This window comes from Phocoena sinus, chromosome 6 (assembly GCF_008692025.1).
Source record: "Phocoena sinus isolate mPhoSin1 chromosome 6, mPhoSin1.pri, whole genome shotgun sequence".
Lineage (NCBI taxonomy): Eukaryota > Metazoa > Chordata > Mammalia > Artiodactyla > Phocoenidae > Phocoena > Phocoena sinus.
In genome coordinates, this window is record NC_045768.1 from 54851538 (window position 1) to 54871247 (window position 19710).

Sequence of the window (19710 nt, forward strand, 5' to 3'; positions counted from 1 at the left end):
TGGACATTCTTAGTCTGATGGGTGTGTGAAGTAAACACTTTGGCCATGGGTCAAGGTTGAAAGGAATGAGTTGGGAATTTCTCTATGAGAGGGGGTTACTCTGTTACTGGTGTATATAACCCTCCTAGGTGGCTACAACGATCAAATGAAATAATAAGTGTGAAAATATTTTGCATACAGTAAAACACACTGAAAATTCCAGCCCCTACTGTCTCATTATGAGCCTGGTGTTACTTATCATCCTACATTCTCTGAGTACAAAGGTAAATTGACCCTCAGTTGTGTCAAGCTCTGTTGCATAAAGTTCACAAGCAACCCTTTGACTCAGGAGTACTTGAGCCAAAAACAGAACAAGGAAAGCACGGCAGAGAATGAAGATTTAATTCTATCTGTCCTTGTCCTTCCAAGCATGCTTTGCTGTAAGAAAGGTCTGGCAGAGAAGAGGATTCCAGATAGAGACTAAAAGGGACATTAACATGAAATGCTGCAGCCTCCCCTGAGAGCCATCCTGGTTCTCTACAGCTTTTCGGTTATGCTGCATTTACAGGGCTTCCCCGGAAGGTAAAGGGAGAAGGAAGCCAGAAAGTATTCCCTCAGTCACTGGCCAATTGCTTCCTTTGGATTATCTCTGATAGGGGAAGCACGGTGAGGTGGCACTAAGTCCTACACTTAGGGTCTAGGCCTGTGGTTGTTAAAGTGGGGGCCACAGCATCAGCTCCACCTGGGCTCTACGGCAGACACAGTGAATCAAATTTCTGGGTGAAGGGCCTGGGAGTGTTCATGTTAACAAGGTGTTTCTTACACTAAAGGTTTAGAAGCCCTAAGAACATCTTTACATGATTTTCAATCTTTGGCAAGTTTTCCAAATGGAATACCAACAGGAAAAAACAGAACAGCTCTGAGTTCATTTAAAATGGAGGAGGAGAGCTCTTTGTATGGGCATCTCTTCCTCCTGGGCTCACCCCCAGCCCTTTCTGCTGGACTCTGGGGGCTCTTGGGGATAAAGCAATGATGACTGTCCCAAAGTGACTTTAGATTACAGACATAGATCAGGATGATCTCCCTCCCCACCCCAGTACCATTCTCTTCTTGGGCAAGGTGCAATCACGGGACCTCAGTTGAGTGACTCAGAAGTTCTGGGCTTACTGTTGGTCCCACACTGATCTTGTGGCCTAGACTTCTGCTGTCTAGCTGTAACCAAACTCCCATGTTATATCCGCTCCACTAACTAGGTGATTTCTTGTTTCCCTGAATCCAAGTCTATGACTATACAACTTTCCAGCATTCTAATCTCTCTAAGAGTGGGCACCAGCTCACACTTGCACCAATGGGTTGATTGTTTCTCCTGCTGAACCTCTGCCTCACAGCTAAGTCCTTGTTACATACTGTGAAGCTTCCCCCAAATCTGCTGTCTAGAATATTATAGTGAGATGAAATCTGGTCTTGAAGTAAAAGAAATCTATATAGGTGGGTTTAAGAAAGCAGAGCAGACTCTGCATTTGTAAAACCTGATGTATGTCATTGGATCCCCAAATTCCTGTCACTCCTTTCCATCTGGCTACCAGGAAACTTGCCTTTTCATCTTGTCAAACCTTGGGGACACTGACTCCTAACGTGGATAAGTCAATTTATGATCTGCCATCCTCTGCTCCACCCCTCCAGCTAGACAGCCTTCTTCCCACTACCACCTGGGGGTCACACTCTGATGAGTATGTCTAGTCTACAGGGTCTTTCCTTTTCTTCTTACTCTCATCCCACTGCCCACCAAACTCTCGATTTTAAAGTATGTATTAGGCATCTCAAATGTGCCATGTACTACAGGGATTAAATAGATGACATGATTCCTTGCCTACATATGGACCATGAAGAATACTGTCTCACGGTTGAGTTCAAAGGTTTTGCTTGCCAAGAACCATTCCTTATATATAAGCTCACGACAGGCAGGGACTTCTATTTTCTCTATTGATGTAGCTTTAGCACCCCAAGCAGGACCTGGCACATAATAGGAGCTGAATATTTGAGAATGAATAAATGGATGAGTGAGTGATACTTACATATAGAGCCTTTGGTGAAGATACTGATGGTAAGAGGAACCATAACTGAGCTCAAAGATTTTGATCTATGAACTTTGTACATAATAGCCTATCAGGAGTTTCAGAAAAATAAAGTGACTTCCCTTTCTAACACTGAAATTTTCTTTTAATGGAGGAAGAAACAAAGACAATGGAAATACAATTGGCCCTGTCAAGATGACCTGGAGAGTTTTGCTGCTCCAAGCCACCATTTTCTGCTGGATGCCAGGAGGCCACTGAACCTGAAGAGGAACAAGAGTGGGCAGGAGAATTAAGTGGCTCAACTCATCCACAGAACACTTTGCACTCTTTTAGGAAACCATCCCAAGGTCAAGGAGTTTCTGAGTTTCTAATCTGAGTTTCATCTCTAAATAGGAGCAGAAATATATTTCCTACTCTCTTCATAAAGTTATAATGAGGATCCAGGTATTCATCCAACAAATATTTTATTGAGCAGTTTCTTTATAGCTACCAGGCAATGATAATGATCTTGTACCTAAGAGTAATTTATAAAACACATATTGCAATATAAATGTATGTTCTATCACTGACCTCAATGGTATTGATAAAAACCCTACATCAGCCCAGATCCACAGACACAAACAACCTTGGGGTAAATATTTGGCTAATTCAGATCCCCTGAATCATTCGGCCATTCTGATGACAGAATTTAAGAATCTGAAGTAAAGGGATGTGTGATATGAGATTGGGTTTGTGGAGGAATGTAGGAGAGGAGTGGCTGGTCGTTACACTTAAATGATCTAGAAAAATGCCTGAATGTTTTTACTTCAACAGACTTGCATCTTTAAGGTCTAGTTCTCAAAGCCCTTACAAAAGAATGAAATAGAGAGTTTAGCCAGAGCAGTCTGGTTAGAAAGCAAAAATTTCTGTAATGAGAAAGAGCACTCATAACTGTAAGTAAATCAACTAGAAATTCTAAGGGAACTAGGACTGTTGTGCAACATGGTCTGAGCCCGGATGACCTGAATGGGCACAGATCAAGCCAATTCTAGCGTTTTATTGTTGCTGTTCTGTTTTATTAACACAGTGGTCTTGCTACCAGTAACAACACGTTTCTGATGTGTGTGTGGGTTTTCCCTTTAAGGAAACTCCAACCACAGCTATTCACATTTTTTCTTCTAAACGATGAGTTGCTTATCATATTTACAAGGAAAACTGCAACTAAAAATACAAGAATTACAAGACACGGATTGCCATTAGTATGTTCAGACCTGAAGAGTTCAAATGCGCAGCCCCTAAAATAGACTTATAAGACAATATTTAACTTGATTTTAAGATCTCTATTCATTAGAGGCTAAACTTCATGAGTTTCAGATATAAGACAAAACATTTGCTTCTGGAAAAAATGTCACTGCTTCCCCCAAAGAATGAAAAAGCACTAAATCTGCAATAATGTTCATTAAACGCTTTTCTATAGTTTTTTTTTTTTTTTTTTTGTGGTACGTGGGCCTCTCACTGTTGTGGCCTCTCCCATTGTGGAGCACAGGCTCCGGACGCACAGGCTCAGCGGCCATGGCTCACGTGCCCAGCCACTCCGCGGCATGTGGGATCTTCCTGGCCCGGGGCACGAACCCGTGTCCCCTGCATCGGCAGGCGGACTCTCAACCACTGTGCCACCCAGGAAGCCCCTCTATAGTTTTTAAGTTAACTGACAGAGAAGTCACAGTAGTCAATGAAACAGAAATTTTCTGGATCTTTTCCTCCTCTTCAATAAATTTTTGAGTTCCAATTAAGAAAACAAACTGTCATGCTGCCAATGACACAACCTGACTGGCAGGTGAAAGAGCAAGTGAACTACTTAATAAATAATATAGATACCCAAATAGTAGCTCCTGTTACTTAATTCCTATTATAACTGAACTACCTTTAGAGCTCAATAAAAATATTAAAAGATGCTCAGTCACATTATTAACCAAAGGAAAAATCAAAACAACTTTGCTGTACAAATTGGCAAGTATTAAAATGACTGATAGGGGCTGGTGGTGGTGGTGGTGGTGGGATGAACTGGGAGACTGGGATTGACATGTATACACTAATATGTATAAAACGGATAAGTAATAAGAACCTGCTGTATAAAAATTTTTAAAAATTCAAAACACTTAAACAAAAATAATAAATGACTGACAATATCTAGGGTGGGGAAATGAGTGCTCTAATGCACTGTTGATGAGAGTCTAAATTGGTACGGACTTTGTGAAGGATATATGGCATTATCTATCCAGCTTTAAAATGTGCATACCCATTCATCCAGCAATTTCTCTTTCAGAAATATTTCCTAAAGAAAGAATGCAAAGAGATATATATGTGTGTGAGAGTACTTGTGTAAACACACAATATACATAAGGAGATTTAATATAGCATTGTTAATAAAAGCAAAAAGTGGAAAAAACATAAATGTCTTTCAACAGTGGAATGATTAAAAAATGAAAAGTTCCCTTAAGTATTAAACTATACAATTAAAAAGGAGTTGATTTACATACATTGACCTAGAAAGCAAAAGCATATATTTTGTTAAGTTAAAAAAAGTGGGACTTCCCTGGTGGCACAGTGATTAAGAATCCGCCTGCCAACGCTGGGGACATGGGTTTGATCCCTGGTCCGGGAAGATTCCACATGCCATGGAGCAACTAAGCCCATGCGCCACAACTACTGAGTCTGTGCTCTAGAGCCCGTGAGCCACAACTACTGAGCCTGGGTGCCACAACTACTGAAGCCCACGCACCTAGAGCCCGTGTTCCGCAATGAGAGAAGCCACCACAATGAGAAGCGCGCGCACTGCAACAAAGAGTAGCCCCCGCTCGCCACAACTAGAGAAAGCCTGCGCGCAGCAACAAAGACCCAATGCAGCCAAAAATAAATAAGTTAATTAATTAAAAAAAAAAGTAAGTCATAAAATAAAATGCAGAATGTGAGGCCACTTTATAACAGGGCACATGTTATGTACATATACATGCATATATTTCATTTTCAGAAGCATTTTTAAAAGTCTAAAAGGAATACTCACCAATCTTAATAATCATTACCTTTGAGCAGTGGAATTAAGGTGAACATAGGCTGGGAAGCAACTTAAACTCTTTATAAGGTTAAGTACCCTAAGTACCTTTAAAAAAATGAACAGGTAAAAATTTTTTTCTAATTTAAAAAGTCAATAAGAATTTAAAAACTGCATTTAAGGAATGTGCTAAGAATCCAGTAATCCTGGTTTGATGATTTAGTAATCAGGTTTCCAAACAGTTTCTCCCAGCAGGCGTGTGCTTGAGCAAACATGGCACATGAGAGCGTGGGTGCGTGCATGCACGTGGGCACACACACACAGAGACACACAAACACACCAATACACATACACACCTGTGGGGTAACACCACTGGGGGCAATCAGAGGGTGAGCTATCCCTTCCCTACAGGGACCGTGACGGCTCTTAATCCAGTGGTGAAGAGCATAGACTGTTGTCAGATGGTCCTGGGTGTAGTCTCCAGCTCTACCATTTCAAGATTAAGAAATCATGGGCAAGTTACTTAATGTTTTAGCGATTCAGACTCCTCAGCTGTAAAATGGGAATAAACAATGCCTTCTTTATAGGGTTGTTATGAGGACTAATAAGAAAGGCACTGTAAACATGCACCATACTGCCTGACACAGGGGGAAAAAAAGGCAAACATTTTCAGCAATCAGTATGCAAAATACACAAGACAAGTGGTTGGTGGGAAATCACTTTGTCTCATGAATCATAGTACCTGTATTGCCAGCAGAATTTTAGCCCTGTAAGGAACCTCATCTTTAATGGTTCCACATTTAACCTTCACACAAAAATAACTCCCAAGCTAACTAAAAACTCTTACAGTACTGTAGCTACAGGCATCACCATGAAGGAGAATGAGTGCGAGCTTTGGGGTCAGACTGTGTTTATAAAACCAGCTCTGATATTCACTAGGTATGTGACTTGGGGCAAGGTGCTTAAACTCTCAGTCTCACCTGGGAGGCTAGAGTATATTAATATTTTTATTAATGTTATTGTGAGGATTAAACAATACAAGTGGAAGTATCCAGCACATCCAGTATCTGGTACACAGTAGAAAAATGACAACGATAATAATAGTTCTAATTAACTGAGCATATCCTGCAGACCAGGCATTTTCTCTCATTCTTACACCAACTCTGAAGGAGAAGTATCACTATCCCCCTATAATACTCAGAATTTAAAAAACAAAACAAAGAATCAAAACAAGATGAAAACAGACTCACAGATACAGAGAATGGGTGCTTTGCAGAGGGGAGGGTGGTCAGTGAAACAGGTGAAGCAGACTAAGAAGTACAAATCTCCAGTTATATAAAAAGCCCCAGGGATGTAATATACAGCATAAAGAATATGGTCAATAATATTGTAATCACTTTGTATGGGGACAGATGGTTACTAAACTTGTGGTGATTATTTCATAATGCATGTAAATGTCAAATTTCAGTACACCCCAAAATGGTGTACATAGTATTGTACACTAACTATATTTCAATAAAAATAAAATAGTCGGGAAACTTAGATTCAGGACATTGCATGACTTGCTCATAAGATTCCAATTCAGATCTGCCTGACTCCAAAGTCTTTTTCTGCAGACTTTTCTACAGCTTTTTCTACAGCTCACTGTTTCTCTTCCTTTATCACCTTGGGCAAGTCACAACCTCCTCTTCTGGAAATCTCCTCTTCTGAGATACTGTGACCAATTTGAGGGTATGTAAGCTAGTGGCTGGGAATGCTTTGAAAACTGAAAAGTGCTTTCAAAAACAAGGGACTTACACCTACGAGCCCTGGGAATGCCTCAAAATACCTCTTCCACAGGGCTGCCACTGCTCAGAATTTCACTATTTGACACTCAGTACCAGATGTGCAAATACTCATGAGAAGGAGTATTGCATTAAATTTACCTTAATGTATAAGTGAATCACTAAATCATCCTATTTCCTCTAGGGAGAGGTCCCAGGCAGTTGGTAAGCACTGGATATCTAAAGAGACGAACAGGAAAATAAGAGGAAGTGCCCAGAGAAAAGACGGGCCCTGAAAACTTGATTCCAAGTCTCAATTTTGCCAACGGCTGGCTCCACCAACCAGTTTAAGAAACGATGGGCAATGGGCTTCCCTGGTGGCGCAGTGGTTGAGAGTCCGCCTGCCGATGCAGGGGACACGGGTTCGTGCCCCGGTCTGGGAAGATCCCACATGCCGCGGAGCGGCTGGGCCCGTGAGCCATGGCCGCTGAGCCTGTGCGTCCGGAGCCTGTCCTCCGCAACGGGAGAGGCCACAACAGTGAGAGGCCCGCGTAACGCATAAAAAAAAAAAAAAAAAAAAAAGAAACCATGGGCAAAATCCCTCTCTTCCTCCTCCCCTTTTTATTAATTCATATTTATTCAATAAACTTTTATTAAGCATTACCATGTACCAAACATTGTGAAGAGATACGATTCCTGTCCTAAGGAAACTTAGAATTTAGTGATGATTATTTGATTTAGATCTAGTCCTCTAATATCCTTACTGATATATGGGTTTAACCTGTGAGTGTGTGTGCTTAATCACATATGTATATTATTCACAGTTCAATTTTCCATAATTAATCAAACAGCTCTTCTGATTAAGATGACCATATTACATGCCTGTCATAAAACCCAACATGTTGAAATTCTGACTGCACTCATATACACACTTAAATTTAACTTTTGTTTTATAGAATTAGCACACTGTCAGAATTTATCAAGTACTAGGAATGTAAAATTGCTCTTGGGATAATTTTGTAGTAATTAAATATATAAGAGTAATTAAGAATTTCCCTGGATCTAACCATCAATCCCCAGTACTATATAAGCATTAATAACATCAAGGCTGATACCAAAAATTATTCCTGATTATGACCGCTGATGATAATATCCACTGATAACATCAGAATAACGTGAAGTACACTCATTGGCTCATCCTCCTTGTGAATACGTCACAACTTCCTCAGTGAAGACTATTACACTGTTGATTTATCAATCTGATTTGTCTTCCTGAGATTTCAAGGCAAAGTTGTGACACATGCTTGAGTTCTAAGCAATATAATTTCTAGACTTACTGCTTTATTATTTCACAACCTCACATATGCAGATGTGACTAAATTTCCTGTGGGAGGGAAGTATGTTTATTGTCTCTACAATTTGCCTTTTAAAAAAATAAGCTTTAAACATTTAACACTATAAACTCCCAGAAATGAGATCAGTTATGGCTGTAACCCATAGGGCTCTTCTGGAAAGTACCATTGCACAATCACTGTTAAGTAAACAGCCAACACAGAAGAAGAAGTTAAGCTTGTACCTGCCACTCCATTTCATTTAAGTATCAGTGCTCTGAGGTTTCTTCAGTTTGAAAGATGGTTTGGTTGTTTGGTAGGACAAGCCATTTACAACGTGTTTTGTTCTTGGAGGCCTGTTGGTGTCTGGAAACCTTTTGTTGTCCACACTGAGGTGGGAAAATGCCACTATTGTCTGGGAGCTCACTGGCCTGCTTCTTCGGGGCCTGCAGGCACACTTTAAATCATGGGAAAGACAGCTCATGAACCACAGGAGCCAGGTCCAGCAGAGAAGGCTCTGCTTTTCCCCCGCTGCTGCCTTGATATCAAACAGCTCAGGCTGGGGAGACAGCTTCATGGTGATTTTCTAATGAAATCTAATGACTGGATCTTGGATGATGGAAATCTTTGTGTTGGCAACTGGCAACTCCAGAGGGGTGAAAATAGGAGCAAGCAGTGGAAAGTATAGAAACCTAAGAGAATAGGGAAGAGGGGCAGAAAATGGGGGCAGAACCCTCAGAAAGAGGTCTCTAGGCTCTACCACTGATTTCCTAGAGGCAATCAATGTGAATGAATCTGTGAGATAGTTCCATTTTACAGATTAGAAGACGGTTCCAGAGAATCTTTGGCACACCCTGTAGTCTGTCTATCCAATAAACATTATTAACAGAACCTCAGTTTTGTCGAGCATGGCAATGAACTAAAATACCTGTTTTCCCAGACTCCCTTGCATGTGAGGGTGGCCATGGGACTAAGTTTGGGGTACACCTGTCCTTCACTCTTCTCCCTCACTTTTGCCTGAAACTGAGACATCAGCATCCATATTGTGACCGGGAGGATGGAAGCCACTGTTAAAGATGGCAAAGCAGAAAGCTGGAGGAGACTGGTGCACCATTGGCTCCATGGGGCTGCTTCTCCTCCATGCACTGTCTACTTTCAGATGTCTTGTTACATGGGAAGAGTACACTGGGCATGCTGCTATAACATGATAAACAAATCCTGAGAAGCCCTTTGCTCTGTACAAATGTGTATTACAAATAACAGGCTCTTTGGGAAAACCAGGATTGGGACAGACCACTCAAAATCTACGAAACCTACTCATTGCAGGAGTAACAAAATAATCAAGAGAGGATTTGGGCAGCCGGTTCAATGTGGCTGGAGGCTCTTTGGTGGTTATTAAAAATGGGCAAAAATGTTGACTGGAAATGATGGCTTGCAGGAACTGAGACAACAGGTGATAGAACCAGCACTTAGGAAGAACTGTGATCTGCCATCAGCTGAGGGCTGGGCAGGCCAGGTGTGCACCTTTCTGGGGACACAGCCCCTGGGATCATGCTCATTTCAAATTTTATAGAAAGAGAGCAGAAAGGGATTCTGCTTATGCAGCAGATAGGCTGAGGGCTTCTTCATTTTCTCCTTCTCTTGCCATCTCAGCTCCTCTTGCCTAGGAAAGATTGTGTGTGAACAACCAGAGCTCCACATTATTTTGACACCATTCCCCTATCTACCACTTCTATCTGAGTGAACTGGACTGTTTATTTAAGTCACTGCTGTTTGGGTGTTCTATGCAGGCAGGCCAGTATAATCCCAAGACTTAGGATGTAATGTTCCTACCTTGCCCATTCCATTCTCTACAAAGTGCCTTGGCTGACTTTCCTAAATACCATGCTGGCCTCTTCACTTGGCAGCATTACACTCAGTGTGGCCACAGATCCCGTTATTAGCTGGTCTTGCAGGTTCCTCAGCCTTCTCTCCCTCTACTCCACGACTGAAGCTGTATATCCCAGCCGTACACCAACTGTCTTTGGCTCATCTCTCTAAGCACACACCATGCTGTCATTTGTGTTCTTGCCTGTGTGCTTTGCTTCCCCCTGCCTGGAATGCCTCTCGCCACTTGGCTTACCCAGTGATCTATTTACCATCAAAACTCTCTTCAGTGAAAGTGTGGAGTCCTAACCACTGGACATGCAATGGACTATTACTCAGCCATTAAAAAGAATGAAAAAATGCGATTTGCAGCAACATGGATGGAACTAGAGATTGTCATACTGAGTGAAGTAAGTCAGACAGAGAAAGAGAAATATCGTATGATATCACTTATATGTGGAATCTAAAAAGAAATGATACACATGAACTTATGTACAAACCAGAAACAGACTCCCAGACTTAGAGAACAAACTTAAGGTTACCAGGGGGGAAGGGTGGGGAGGAGGGATAGACTGGGAGTTCAGGACTGACATGTACACACTGCTATATTTAAAACGGATAACCACCAAGGACGTACTGTATGGCACAGGGAATTCTGCTCAATGTTATGTGGCAGCCTGGGTGGGAGGGGAGCTTGGGGGAGAGTGGATACATGTGTATGTGTGGCTGGGTCGCTTTGCTGTGCACCTGAAACTATCACAACATTATTAATCGGCTATGCTCCAGTATAAAACAAAACAAAAACAAAGCTCTATTCAAGAAGAAACTCTATTCACCTCTAGGACCCCTTCACTGACACCTTCTTCTGAATAAACTGGGAGCCTCTGATACATTCTGTTATTGCATGTATCACATTGCATTGATTAAATGACATTCATGTTTGCCTGACAAAAGTGGGTGACCAATAAACACTTGCTGAATTGAACTTGGCCTCTCCTTGATGGGTCCAGAAGCAGGAAGGTTGTGAAAATACTGTTCTAGGAATTCCCACAGCATTCTAACAGCTTGGAGTGAATAGAGCATTTAAAAAGAAATTATCCATTAGTACCATAACAAAATGTACAAATATCAACTCTCAGGCAACTAATCCAGGCCAAATTCTGAAGCTTGCCCGGGCAAGACAATGGTCCTAAAGAGAAAGAAAAGACTGAAGAACAAGCTTACATGATTGGAAAGAGTTGTCCTTCTGTTTACATCTTAAATAAAAGACTAAAATGTACTAGGAAGTTGCCTTGGAGATGCCACCCAGAGACCTGTAAATGCTACCAGTATTCAAACATTAAAAGAAATGACACCTTATCCACCCTTACTAACGAAGGCAGTAAGAATGGATGAAGTGGATGCAGAATCAACAAAACTGAGCTCTGGTCCCGGGTCATCCACTAGGTTAAGGGAACTTGAAAAAGCAGTGCTATTAATCTTTTCAAAGTGTGCCTTTTACAAAATACCTCGTAATAAATATATACATAGAGCACACAACATCTAAGCTCTTATCAGTTAGTACACCATGAGCAAAACTCAATGGACCTCATTTCCTTCTTCATCTATAAGACTAAAGCCACTCTGAGTACTAACCTTTCATGGCTCTATGTAATGCAACAGCATCTACATACAAGCGTATATTCCATGGATAGATATAAACACATATTTATTTTGATGTGCCTTTGACTTAAAAATGGTAGATTAAGAATGTGGCTTGGAAATGTGGACTTCTTGTTAAAGATGTCTGTGCACTTTGCCAAGGCAGCAATGCCTAGACATTTAATATTCTTCTATGTCTCAGGTCCCATCTCTAAAAATACAGTGATGACATTTTTCTCTGACCTCTACCTGCAGTAGGGAGCACAGAGAGGATGGGGGTGACAACGCTCATTAAAGCCATGAACTTCTTGAAAGAAAGAACAAATATTCACTGTAGCTATCATGTTAGCAATCCCAACACTGCTTGGGGCTTTAAGAATCCACTTTTAATGGGGGTGAAGTTCCTTGTTACCAAGATGCTATGTAACACCATCGAGCAAACTAGTGCAACCAAAGCTGAAAGGCACGGCCAATAACAGCAACTCATTTAGAGGGTCTCTGCTCCCCTCACTCCCAGCAGTGTATCTCCCGCTTGAAAAATATTAGATCAGTTTGGGCCCTTATCCTAAGGAGTAGTTGAAGAGAAATGCTCATGCCCAGAAAGTATCACAAAAACATTTTCAGAAAAAATGCTTGAGGCTAAGTCTGCATCTGGATCCCTACTCCCTAAATCCTAGCAGTTGCCCAGGGGCTAATGCATGAACACTCTCTTTGCAAGCTCTTCACTGCAGCCACTTGCCCATCCTCCTGGGAGAAAGTCATGATTTCCAATTTGCATAACTATATCTTGATCTCTTCCAGAAAGGCTTGTTGTATGTATCTGTTTTAGAGCTGCTACTGTCACTGGCAAAGTCCACTGGGGTCCCCGGGAAAAATAAGACACAACCTAGGTGATAAGATAACCTCTTCTTTTGTGTTTACTTTCACTTGCCTATAGCGGGCCTTGCACTTAATATGTCGGATTTGAGTTCCCAGTGCAGAACCGCTGCGCCAGACACTTCAGCTTGTCATGCATTGTGCAGAAGCACTGAGCATGACACTGCAGTTGAAGATGAGGATGGCATGCTATTTGCAGAAATGCTGCACGGGACCCGCAGGAACTCCTCCCACCCCTCGGCAGGAGAGAACCCTATAAAGCAGCCCAGCCTCCAGCCTTTCTGGGAGAGCCTGTGCTCTAGAGCAGGAGCCGGAGCCTCTCCATTCTTTGATCAAAGCATAAAGCTTTCCTTTGCTTCTGAAACGAACTCAGTCTCGTTCTATTGGCTCCAACAACACTGGGCAGGACATTTGTTGGGGAGTAACTAGGGAGGATCGGTAACACTATTAGCAGTTTCTCACTGGCCATGGGAATTTTTAACAATTAAAGTGAAATCAAAAAATAAAACCACAATTTCAAGTTTCAGCTAAACTTGAGAAAATTCATTGTTCAACTAAAAATGAGAAATATGGCAGAAGAGTCTTTTGCCAAGAGGCAGGGCAAAATGATAAGGTAAACCCCATTATCTGTACCCTCGTGTTTCATTATTCATTTGGTGAATGAGAAAGTGTCAATCACTTATTCAGTAAATACTTACTAAATGCCTCCTTTGCACCAAGTATTATGCTTGCCCTAAGACTACAAATATTTTTCCTATTCTCAAATAGTCTAATCAAGAAAAGGGAGTAGAAGGAAGAACATTAATTAGTTAAGCTCCTGCACAGTACCAGGTGCTCTGCTTGTGGAATTCTCCTAACAACTGATGAGAGAAGGTAGGTAAGACTCCCCTCATTTAATGAAAGTGAACTGAGGCTCAATAATTTGTCCAGAGTCACACAGTTGAGTAGATTGGTATTTGCATTCAAATTGGTCTAATTCCAAAATCTCTTTTAGAATTTCTTTAGAAAGCAGAAAAAAGAAGAAAAAGAACCACCCATTATCCTACCACCATGATTAAAAAAAAACTGTCAACATTTTGGAGAACTTCCTTCCAATATTTTTTCATGCAAGTAGGTTAATTTTTGAAATTTTAAAATGTGTTTTTCACAATTGTAATCAAAGTGTGTTACATTGCATTTCACTGGAATTATGACACAATTGACTGTGAAATGCTCCATTGTTCTATATAGCACCAGAAAGAAAAATCACTGCCAGTTACATGATGCCACTGACTGGGATATGTTCAGATTTCAGCAGTGTTAAAATATGAAGGTAAAAATTGTGTGTCTTAGAATCAGTGACCTATTCTGTATTCCACAAACCCGGAACTCATGTTGTTTGCCTCCTGCCTGTAGGTAAGGGTGGCTTCAGAGCACCTGAATCTCCCCCACATTAGAAGAACTCCTTGTCAGGGTTGGGAGGCCCCCCTCAGAAGACAGAGTGCTCTGTTTGTCTTCCTCACACATTCATTGCTTTACGCATAGTAGGCACTCAAGGAATGTTTCTTGGTTGAGTAAACACATAATAAAGCTTGAGAAGAAATTTACTGACAGAAGAAGGTAAAAATGACCAAGGCCCAAGTTTTGTTAGGGAACGGGGGGTTTGTGTGACTACTATCAGGGAGAGGGGAGAAGCAATGGATGGAACTTTGAGCCAGAGCCAGTGGCCCTGGGCTTTCCAAGATTCTTCCCTTCCAGCAACCTGCCACTCTGCATTTTGTCTCCTCGTTGGCTGTCTAGACCCCTGCTTTGATGTTCTTATCCAAACCTAGCTCCATAGTACTGCTTGATTCTGCCATCTTGGGAAGTTATTCACACTTATCCACACAGCTTGAATACTGATTTAGATTTGTTTGGGGATACCATTCCACCCATTAATTTCAAGTAATAACTCATAAAGAGCAAACTCAGGAACCAACATGAGACAGATGGAGAAGAGTCATGTTTCTCAGGTGCTGAAACTCTCAGCTTAAATGTATGGTATCCCTTCTGCTTATACAGAAGGTGTGTCTGTCCCTAGGAAGTAAAAGCCTATGTATACTTTGAGTCTATATGATTTGACAACTCAACTTTCTATAGATGTTCACTAAGATATCTGTCTGAGTCAGCAAAATTGGTTTAAGTAAAGAGAAGAAATTGGTTTAAGAGAAGAAATTAAGCTACACTTAGTTCTCCATGCATGTTCTGGGTTAAACACATTTTGAAAACCATCATGATTTCTCTTGCCTTCCTTCCCTCTTCTTCTTCCATGAACTCATCCAGTATCTATGTGTCTTTACAACACGTGAAGAACTGTGCTAAATTCTCTAAAAGAAAGAACAGTGGGTCAGAAAATTCTGACTTTAGAAAGAAGTTTACACATTACCAGTGAAGACAAGTTTTACTCACAGAGAAGTAAATTACAAGGAGAGAGAGCATAAGTATCAATAATATCAGAAATACAGGTGATATGCAATCAAGTGTTTAAAGCCAGGAGAGATTACATCCAGCAAGGAGATCAGGAAAGGCTTCAGAGAGAAGTGCCATTTCATCTGGGCCTTGAAGGATGGAGAGGATCTGGGCATATGGGAATGGGGGCAAAGACCTGTGAGAGGAGAGGCATGCATGGGCAAAAGGACTCCTGTTGTTTCCCTTTTACACTGTTTACTGTTTAGGAAACAAGATGCTATTGTTAGGGCCTAACCATGAGGTGTTAAAAGTGCTGGGTCAATGAATGGATCATCACCTTGGGCTGACCACTTGGAGGTGTCCTAAGTCATACCATCTTAGGGTCAAAGCCAGGAAGATACTGCAAGATTTCATGCTGATTAAGTGTGAAATTTTAGAGGAAAGTTATTAAAGCCAAAGCCTGGTGGTGTATAGCAGGACATCTGAAATCCACAACAGGTAACTAAGACACTTGATTAAAAGCAACAGCACAACATCACTTTTCAAAACTCAAGGGACTGTCAGCTACTTGCTTACCATGGACATGGATTCCATTTGGTTGAAAAGAAGAGCTTGTTTCTGGCTGATAAGACTTCAGGTGTGATGCTGAGGGCTGCTGGGTATGGGGAGGCTGTGTTCTCTGCATTATTGAAGGAGGAGCAGGCACTCTCCGGGGGCTGATGTGGTGAGGAGATGGGGCAGAAGGCGCAAACCTGAGGAAACAATTACAAAAGGAAACATAAGAGATGTAAAATAGCAGGAACAAAGACAAACTCTTCGGGCTTCCCTGGTGGCGCAGTGGTTGAGAGTCCGCCTGCCAATGCAGGGGACACGGGTTCGTGCCCCGGTCCGGGAAGATCCCACATGCCGCGGAGCGGATGGGCCCGGGAGCCATGGCCGCTGAGCCTGCGCGTCCGGAGCCTGTGCTCCGCAACGGGAGAGGCCACAACAGTGAGAGGTCCGCGTACCGCATACCGCAAAAAAAAAAAAAAAAAAGACAAACTCTTCAAAGCCAAATTCTAATTCCCTATTCTGGCTATATAAGAGTGTGACAAAAAGCCCTTTAAAAAAAAACTTAAGACTTTTCTCTCCCATTTTTAACCACTGACTTCTCAATTGAGATACTGAAGGAGTAAAAGGGATCAACAAAGGGAAAATCTAGTCACAGTCTGAGTTTGTCAAGCTTCTTAAAATGCATTTCAAATACTCTGGGTTTGGTGAAATTCAAAGCACATCTTTGCCAGACCCCTTTTCTGCTAATTTTTAGACCCGTTTGCATTTTAAGGGAAATTTAATCTGTGTGTTTCTGATTCATTTACACTTAGCTCATAAACATTTTGTTCTGTAAGACATATCTGAAGTCCAAAAAGTGTTATAAGACTTTATTATAAGCCTCTCTAGTCCTATTCTCTTTAAACTATACATTTTCTTTTGCCAAGAATAAATTAACTTAAACCTCAAAGGTCAAGTGTGGTTTGAAATCCAGAACCCAAAAGATCTATGTGGGTTCTGTGCTTGGCAAAGAACATTGCCCAGGGTGTAACAGGAACCTCACACACGATTTGGGACATTTTTTGCAGTCACACGGGCCAATCATAATGAGATTATGGTAGTTTCTGAGGTGGGACATACAGGTGTTTAAATAAGGTGACATCATCAACTAACCCGAGATATAAAATGGATAACTATCCATTGATCTTCTAATTGTACAGAAAAATGGCAGGATCTGACTCACTAGGTTTAAAAGGACAGTTTATACTTTCTAACACTGAAGTTCCCTTGAAGTGTACTCGTGGGAACAGTTTTAAAGTTGAACAATGACCATAGACTATCAAAACGACATTCAATCTGCCAGTTCAGTAGGGGGCTGGTGCAAGTGTGGTGGAGAAAGGAGCAGGGACTCTGTCAGTGCAGTGAAAACAAGCATCACAGTGATGTGTAGAAAAACTATATTAGCAATGAAGAGTTTAGTCTCCCCTGCAAAGGCTCAGGTGATTGAAAACCTTCAATAGGCTGTTTCTTACACTGTATAGAAAGACAGGCTTTGTTTTATCCCAACACGTAGATGTCGCCATCTATGTACACCACTTATTTCATAGAAACAGGTCACTTCATTTTTCTGGGCTTTTTGTGTAGGGCCATAGGTGATCAAAGGGAGGATGAACCAGTCAAGTTTATCAAGCAATTTTCAACATTTTGAACCATAGTATTTAACAAGGCAGAGCTTCTACATTTGTATTGCTGCAGTAAGAAACCATGGGATGAAATCCCATTTGTTTTTGCATTCCCCTTGCTGAGGTCTGATAAGACTATGTAAGATGATGTAGGAGCCAAGAAGGGAGGATTTGGACTGGTTAAGTTACGGAGAAGACAATTCAGAGGAGGCTTAAAGAAACTAGCTGGGTTAGGATGCCTGCTTAATCAAGAACTTAGATCTTCACTCAGCTGGAAGAGAATAGTAGCTGAGTGTCCTGTGCCTGGTAAATATATATTTTCCAAGCACATCATCTTAACTGGAATTAGCTTGAAAAGATGTGCTGAATGGCCTTGAGGAAAAACAGAGCAAATGAACGCTGGCAGTGTCCTGAGAATATCTATGAAATCTTGTATGCCGGGATTCCCCGTATAGAGGCTGTTTTCTTGGGGAACATGTCCTCAATGTGTCTCACAGGCTGCTCTGGGCTTGTGTGAGAGGCAGGAGGAATTGTGAGATCACAGACTTTGGGGCTAGAAGGAGTCCACATCACCAACCAACACCAGAATTCTGTGAACGGAAGATGTCCAGGGAGGGAGGGAAAGGGGTGGATTTGAATTGGAAGGAAACCTATGTCATTGCTAAATAGCCATCTTTGGCATCTCAATTTTGTGTTTTGGGGGCAAAGCAGCAAGATCCTTTGCCTTCTTAATTATATTTCTGTGTTTGGGAATAAAAGATATAACATGCTCTTGGTGTTTTTTCAGTCTTCTCTTCTGGTACCTCTGCCACCTGTCCTTTCTCTTAAGGATTGATGGTGCAGAGATGTGTAGATGGAGCAAGTTGCAGTATTTAGAAGTAGGACCTTAGTATCACCAGCTTGACGGAGGAGAATAATTTTGTTTCACAAATCCCTCCCCCACAGCACAGTAAGTCTGACTCATAAATGAAGGTTTGATTAACAAAGAGTAGAAAATGTGTATGGGGAAGGAGAAGGAAGCAAAGATTGTGAGCAATATAAAACCTTACATTTTTATAATTCGGGATGATGTGACTATAGGGTGAATTATGATTACTAGCTATAAAAAAGGGGTGTATTCAACCAACTAAAAGAACAGAACTCATCTGAGCATTTTAGGTGTCATCTGGAATGTTAATTTTATACAACAGACCTCTATATCTACATTTAGATGATATATCTATATATAAATTATATATCTATGTATCTATCTATCTAGAGAGTATATAATTATATGCTAATTACAAATCATTCTTATCTATTTATTCACACAAGTTTCACACCCTGGCCATTCTCTCTTGGTTACCACATATTACTTAATGTAATAGCAATGTTGACAAAGAAAAAAATGTGGAAGTACATACGCATCAAGATTTTAGCATCATCTATCTCAGATACCTGGGGGGGGGGATAAAAGAATACTCACTGAGCCTTCAACCGACTCTACATTTTGCTTTTTGCTAATTCAGTCTGGATTTTTCACCATGTTATTCAAATAAATAAGATTATATGGTATAAGTTAATATAATTTCAAAATACAGTACGTCACTCCATATAAAGTATTAATAAAAATTTAAATATATACTATTCTAAATGAAATAAATGTACACTTAAAGTAGTCTTTGCTTTGGAAAGGAAAGAATTGGTACAAAAACTCTAACTTTTACATATATAAAGAAAAGATGGAAAGTAACAAGATGTGATCTTGATTGTGATCCAGACAATTTCTAGGAACAAGGAAATAAATAAGAATTTAGCACTAAAAAGCCCAGTGTAAGAAACGAGCGCATAAATGACTGACTTTCAAGTACAGCACATAGAATCAATTTTGTTACTGCCTAAAAACACTACATTGTATTTTACTGAAAAATCTCTCACAATCTATTAACTTATTTAATTTTTATAAACTTGCTTACTTTTTAACTAGCTCATAGAAATAGAAAGAGCAAATTAGAATCAAGGAGAGGGCAGGAGAGGAGCAGAGAAGGAGAGAGCCCTACTGTTCAAGGCAAGGCCCTGGGAGCAACCAAAAGCAATCACTAAATCACAGCAAGAGAGATGCCAGGAATGTTATTTAAACAGCCAAAGAGACTCAAGAAACTTGAGTAGTTTGAGGCCATTTACTCTAGAAGCAAGCAAACAAACAAAAAACATGCATGCTTAAACAGGAACTTGCTAAGCAAAACATAAAATGTTATTGTTACTGAAGGTAGAGTAGAGGGGGCCTCGAAATCCCATTTTCTTAGTGTCCTCACCTATTTTCCAACCTAGTCTTTTTAACACGCACACACATGGCCAAATGAATACAGTCTGAATTTTCTGCCCCAAACAGAAAATTTTTCTTTAACTCCAAAGAAGATGAATTAAATTTTTTGATACTAAAATAAATAAACAAATAATTTTGACGCTGAGTATAAACTGCAGTGATTTATAATTTTTCTCCTAAGGAATATCTCATTCCCCCACTAT

The 19710-nt window shown here is 40.8% G+C and overlaps 1 protein-coding gene across 7 annotated transcripts in view; it reads right to left on the minus strand.

Moving 5' to 3' along the window:
• The window catches only part of GLIS3 (GLIS family zinc finger 3), a 702615-nt gene that overhangs the window by 20496 nt on the left and 662409 nt on the right, over positions 1-19710 (minus strand). For all 7 annotated transcript variants that reach the window (XR_004350388.1, XM_032635007.1, XM_032635005.1 and 4 more), the window contains one exon: positions 15566-15741. Coding sequence is in view for 6 of the 7 variants with exons in the window: in XM_032635007.1 (XP_032490898.1) it covers positions 15566-15741 (176 nt within the window). In the remaining variant the exon portion in view is untranslated. The remainder of the gene's footprint in view (positions 1-15565; positions 15742-19710) is intronic.